This window comes from Cebus imitator, unplaced genomic scaffold, assembly GCF_001604975.1.
Source record: "Cebus imitator isolate Cc_AM_T3 unplaced genomic scaffold, Cebus_imitator-1.0 Scaffold76, whole genome shotgun sequence".
Classification (NCBI taxonomy): Eukaryota; Metazoa; Chordata; class Mammalia; order Primates; family Cebidae; genus Cebus; species Cebus imitator.
In genome coordinates, this window is record NW_016107391.1 from 7,417,345 (window position 1) to 7,423,935 (window position 6,591).

The following is a 6,591-nucleotide window of genomic DNA, read 5'->3' on the forward strand; positions in this document are numbered from 1 at the left end:
TTTTTTGTAGAGATAGAGTCTTGCCATGTTGCTCAGGATGGTCTTGAACTCCTGGGCTCACCCAATCCTCCCATTTCAGCCTCCCAAAATGCTGGGGTTACAGGCGTGAGCCACTGCACCTGGCGTAATGTTTTTAAAGTATTATTCTGGCTGCTGAGAGAACAAACCAAACAAACCGGGGCAAGGACAAAAGGAAAAAGAATAGGTAGGATTAGCAAAGACCAGCACTACAGCAATCATCCAGGCAAGAGATAGTGGTGGCATAGATCAAAATGACAGGTGGAGGCTGGGCAGAGTGGCTCACGCCTGTATTCCCAGCACTTTGGGAGGCCAAGATGGGCAATCACGAGGTCAGGAGTTCAAGACCAGCCTAACCAACATGGTGAAACCCCATCTCTACTAAAAATACAAAAAATTAGCCAGGCGTGGTGGTGCGTGCCTGTAATCCAAGCTACTCAGGAGGCTGAGGCAGGAGAATCGTTTGAACCCAGAAAGCAGAGGTTGCAGTGAGCCGAGATCAGGCAACTGTACTCCAGCCTGGGCAACAGAGCAAGACTCCATCTCCAAACAACAACAAAAAAAAGCAGGTGGAAAGACACTGAGAAGGGTCAAAATCTGGGTATCTTGAAGCTAGCATTGATGGGATTTAATGATGAATTAAATGTCAAATGTGACAGCAAGAGAGAAATCACTTGAAGATACCTGACCAAGTAAAAAGAATGAAGTTGCCATCTACTAAGATGGGAAGGCTGAGGGAGGAACAGATCTGGGGAGGTGGATCAGAATATTAGGTATCCAAGTGGAGATATATAGTATGTAATTGAAATATTAGTCTGGAGTTCAAGGAAGCGGTTTCTCTAGAAATATAAGCTGAAGAATCATTAGCGTACAAACGCTATTTAAAGCTATAAACCTGGCTGGGCATGGTGGCTCATGCCTGTAATCCTAGCACTTTGGGAGGCCAAGGTGGGTGGATCACCTGAGGTCAGGAATTCAAGACCAGACCAGCCTGGCCATCATGGTGAAATCCCATCTTTTAAAAAAAAAAAAAAAAAAGCTATAAACCTAAATAAGATCGCTAGGAGATGAGTGCACCTAATTATCTTTCAAGCACCTCAAGTTCAACTTGTAGAAACCCAAACTTGTTACTTTTCCCTCCCCAAACCATTAATCATACCAACTTCTGGTCACTAGGCTCAAAACATTAGTTATCATCAACATTTTTCTCTTGCCTCATTTGATACAATAAATGAAATATGAAATAGCTGGGCACAGAGGCTCATGCCTGTAACTGCAGCACTTTGGGAAGCCAAGGTGAGCAGAGAGCTTGAGCTCAGGAGTTCAAGACCAGCCTGGACAACATGGTGAAACTCTGTCTCTACAAAAAATACAAAAATTAGCAGAGTGTGGTGGCACATGCTTGTAGTTCCAGCTACTTGGCAAGCTGAAGTAAGAGGATCTCTTGAACTCAGGAAGCTCAGGTGGCACTGAGCCAAGACTGCTTCAATGCACTCCAGCCTGGGCGACAGAGCAAGACCCTCTGTCTCAAAAACAAAAACAAAAAACCCACCAAGTAATACCAATTTCACCTCTGTAATCCCCTTCACATTGTATTACCTCCACAGAGTTCCAACGGTCACTATTCCATATCAGACATTTCTATCTAGGACATTCTTAAAGACTTGTAGTCTTCCTGTTTCTATTCCTTTTTCCATTAAATCTTACTCATTGCTGCTAAGGAGAATTCTGATTCTATTACACACTTTTTACTCAAAATCTTCAAAGGTTCACAAACAAATTCTTATCTTCAAAATCTACAATCCACCCATTTTCTGGGACCAAGTCCTATTCAGGACCTACATCCTCTACTTATCAAAAAAGATAAAAACCCTTCATGAGAGGGTTAGGTGGCTCGCCTGTAATCCCAGCACTTTGGGAGGCCGAGGCGGGTAGATCACGAGGTCAAGAGATCGAGACCATCTGGTCAACATGGTGAAGCCCCATTTCTACTAAAAATACAAAAAATTAGCTGGGCATGGTGGCGCGTGCCTGTAATCCCAGCTACTCAGGAGGCTGAGGCAGGAGAATTGCCTGAACCCAGGAGGCGGCGGTGGCAGTGAGCCGAGATCGCGCCATTGCACTCCAGCCTGGGTAACAAGAGCGAAACTCCATCTCAAAAAAAAAAAAACCCTTCATGAAACCTACCCATGTAGAAAAATTGGGCTTCTTGGCTATTTCTCTAACACCTTGCACCTTCCCACCTCTGAGCCTTTCATGATCCCCTGAACAAACCTAGAGCACAGGCCATACACAGCAGTACACAGCAGAGAGGTAAAGAAGAAGACTGAAGGGCTAGGAATGGACCTTCCTGTGAAGGGCCTTGAAGGCTGTCACAGTTTAAATTTCATCTTGGAAGCAGTAGGAACCAATGGAGAGTAAGTCAGGGGTAATGACATGATCTTATCTCTACTTCAGAAGTGTCACTGGCTGCAGTGTGAGGGATCTAACAATTAGGAGAGCAACAGAGGAAGATAATCAATTAAGAGAAGAATCAATTTAAAATACATGTAGTCGTCTGGACAGTAAATAATTAGCGCCTCAATTAAGTCAGAGACAGCCAGAATGGGGAAAGGATGTAGAACCTAACAGGCTGCGGGTAGTGAGAGAGAAGAATGACTCAAATAAGTATCACTTCCAAATTTCTGGTCTGGACAGCAGTCAGATTTAAAACACCATCACAGGAATCTTCTGGAAAGAAATATTATTTAACTTCATCCAGGTGATGATTACACGGTTTACATATGTGATAAATTTCATCAAGCTTCACCTTTACGTTTTGTCCATTTTCCTGGTTAATTATACCTCAACAAAGAACTGCTAGGATTAAAAACAAAAGCCTTCACTGTTCCTAGACATAAAACACATTTCAGTCATTGCTAAATACACAGAAAATACTCATTTTTAAGATTAAAAAACTCGAGGTTCCGAACAATCTATTAACAATCTAAAGTTGTGATGAGATCTCATAGTTCTAATAAGAGCTCACAGTCCACAACTTCAAAAGGACAGAAAACGAGGTAACAAAGAAATACGAAACCTATTTGTGAAGTAAATTCACGCAACAAGTATTCATGGTAGCCCAGTAAAAAAAAGCCTAGTCGTCTACAGTGCTGCCGGTGCGGTAAAAATGTCTGCCCTCACGCTCCTTTCAAGTAACCTGGGAAAAGACCACACGCGCACAAAGAACTAAAATACAGAATGATGGGAGTCTGGGCAATGCTGGAAACGCGAAGCAATAAGCAATCCAACTGGGATCACTTCTGACTGAAGTAATCAGGGTAGGCTCCGCTGAAGTGGCGGGATGTGGTGCCCAATCACTAACGTCCTGGAGACTGTTCCCGCTCCAGGGGCTCGAACCCGCTGATGGTAGTGCAGGGAAATCGTCGCTGGCCCAAACACAGCCATTCCCTCACCCCAAGTCCCTCCAGTGCCCGCCGGGCAGCGCTGACTGCACGTGGGGCCGCCGCAGGCCTGGCCCGGCGGCCACCTCAACTCCCGCCTCTTCTCACGACCCCAAGAAGCCGCTCGCCTGCTCGCCCGCTCGGCGCTCTGCCTCACCGTGACTCCCGACCCATGCTGCCGACCGCGGGAAAGCCGGTGCCCCTGAGGACCACGCGAAGGCGAACCGGACAAACAAGGGGGCTGCGCTGGCGTCAGTACCGGGTAAAGACCAGCGCTAAGCAGCAGCAGCTACAGCGGCGGCGGCTATCCCAGCGCGGCCAACGAAAACAGGACGTACTGGCGCCGGCAGCCGAAGGAAGAGAAAAACCGACCGGAAGCTGCTGCTCTTCCACAGCGCCGCCTCTCTACTGGAGGGCGCATAGCGCCGGCGTCATCGAAAGGTGATACCTTCGCCGGGTCTCCCAGACCCCCGAGCGACGCCCGGCTGATTAGTGCGATGGAGTGTAGTGCCTCAGCCTCGCCGAGCCAGGAGGGTATTTCCCGCCACAGCCAAAGAGGAGTCCTGGACAGGCTGATGTCTGCCTTAATTTGCGCTAAATAATGCGGCAACCTTGTCCATACACTGTCTTTGTTCATGTATACATTCACTCATTTATTTATCTGTTGTCATATGCCAGGCTTGTGCCAAATCTTTGGGGGGCTCACAGCCTTGCGGGGGAAATAGAGATGACTAAAGCCAGCACGGTGGCTCACGCCTGAAATCCCAGCCCTTTGGGAGGCTGAGGCGGGAGGATCGCTTGAGCCCAGGAATTCAAGACAAGCCTGGGCGACCTAGCCCCCGTCTCTGCAAAGAAAATAGTAATAATAATAATAATAATAATAATAGAGATGACTAAAAATACAAGGAGATGTAATACAGCAAGGAGAGTTCACCATGGGAGAGGGATTCAGAGAAAATGTTTCTTGAGGATGTAAGTGACCTTTGAGGTGAGATTTGAAGACTGAGTAGTATCTTCCTACTCAGTAGAGAAGAGAACGAGGAGCTAAAAATATGTTAGCAAAAGATTAGTTCTTAACATCGCCTGCACTGGGAAGCTTAAAAACAAAAAACAGGCGGGCGCTGTGGCTCACGCCTGTAATCCCAGCACTTTGGGAGGCGGAGGTAGGCAGATCACGAGGCCAAGAGATGGAGACCATCCTGGCCAACATGGTGAAACCCCGTCTGTACTAAAAATACAAAAATTAGCTGGGCGTTGTGGCGTGCACCTGTAGTCCCAGCTACTCGAGAGGCTGAGGCAGTTGAATTGCTTGAACCCCAGAGGCGGAGGTTGCAGTGAGCCAAGGTCGCGCCACTGCACTCCAGCCTAGCTACTGGCGACAGAGCAAGACTCTGTCTCAAACAAACAAACAAAAGGGCCAGCCATGGTGGCTCATGCCCATAATCCCAGCACCTTGGGAGGCTGAGGCAGGAGGATGGCTTGAGCACACGAGTTCAAGACCAACCTGGGCAACATAGTGAGACCCTCTACTAAATATAAGCAAAATAATTAGCCAGATGTGCTGGCATGCCTGTGATTCTAGCTACTTGGGAGGCTGAGGTGGGAGGATTGTTTGAGCTGGGCAGGCTGAGCCAAAAAGATTAATTGAACTCAGGTGTTTGAGACTGCAAGTGAGCTATGATCACTTCAGCCTGGGTAACAGAGCGAAATCCCAGCTCTTAAACATTAATACATAAAATAGGCCGGGTGTGGTGGCTCACACCTGGCACTTGGTAGGCTGAGGCAGGTAATCCCAACACTTTGGTAGGCTGAGGCAGGTGGATCATGAGGTCAGGAGATCGAGACCATCCTGGCCAACATAGTGAAACCTTGCCTCTACTAAAAATACAAAAATTAGCTGGGCACGGTAGTGCGTGCCTATAATCCCAGCTACTCCGTAAGCTGAAGCAGGAGAATCTCTTGAACCAGGGAGTCGGAGGTTGCAGTGAGCCAAGATCTCACCACTGCACTCCAGCCTGGCGACAAAGCGAGACTGCAGCTCAAAATAAACAAATAAAATAAAACAAAATAGAAGCCTGGGTTCCACCCCTATGTTCCGATTTAATTGGCCTGGAGTACTTTTTGTGCACTGGGAATTTTTTATTTTTTATTTTTTTGAGGTGGAGTTTTGCTCCTGTTGCCTAGGCTGGAGTGCAATGGTGTGATCTTGGCTCACCACAACCTCTGCCTCCCAGGTTCAAGCAATTCTCCTGCCTCAGCCTCCCGAGCAGCTGGGATGACAGGCATGCGCTGTTATACCCAAGCAAGTAAAGAAATGTGCCACACTCTGAGATTTGAGTTGCAAGTCCTTTACTGCCGGTGACCGAGAGATGGCTAACACCCAAAATTCTCTCGGCCCCAAAGAAGGAATTAGGTGGTTTTCTTATACCCTAATCTGAAAAGGGAGGGGGAACCTAGCTGAAGCAATTTTTTTCACAGAAGCAGAGCAAGCAAAAACTTAAAAGATAAACTAGTACATAAGAAGGAAACAGTACCAGGTGTAGGGGCTTAAGCTGTCACAAAAGACATACAACTTATAGATATGGAGCTCTGGGTACTTAGCAACATCTGCATTCCCAGGGGCTGCTGGTACTGCTTGACTCGGTGTCTTATCAGCAAATGCATTCCTGGATGTGCCTGGTGTCATCCTGCCCCAACCACACGCTACAGCTACATACTTAATGGAGGGAAAATAACTAGAAGTGAACAAGCTAAGATGGCGTTTGTCCGGCTTCTTCAATTAAGAATGAGTTAGTAAGGCCAACACAAGGCAGGATAACACATTCCCCACTTGTGGTTTTGGGGATTCAAATCATTGATTCCTCAGTTATAGTGAGGGGGTTAGAGTGGGTTCTAAGATACATAAGTTTAACAGAACCTATGCACTTTTTTACAAATTAATTGACCAATTTAATATACAGGGCCGAAAATTAAACCCAACAAGAGGAGGAGAAGAAGGCCGGGCGCGGTGGCTCAAGCCTGTAATCCCAGCACTTTGGGAGGCCGAGGCGGGTGGATCACGAAGTTAAGAGATCGAGACCATCCTGGTCAACATGGTGAAACCCCGTCTCTACTAAAAATACAAAAAATT

The 6,591-nt window shown here is 47.0% G+C and overlaps 1 protein-coding gene across 2 annotated transcripts in view; it reads right to left on the reverse strand.

The window, feature by feature from the left end:
* The window catches only part of DDX46 (DEAD-box helicase 46), a 78,752-nt gene extending 74,915 nt beyond the window's left edge, over positions 1–3,837 (reverse strand). For both annotated transcript variants that reach the window (XM_017532363.2, XM_017532362.2), the window contains exon 1: positions 3,619–3,837. In XM_017532363.2, coding sequence (XP_017387852.1) covers positions 3,619–3,635 — 17 coding nt within the window. In that variant the 5' untranslated portion in view covers positions 3,636–3,837. The remainder of the gene's footprint in view (positions 1–3,618) is intronic.
* Between the last annotated feature and the right edge of the window lie 2,754 nt (positions 3,838–6,591).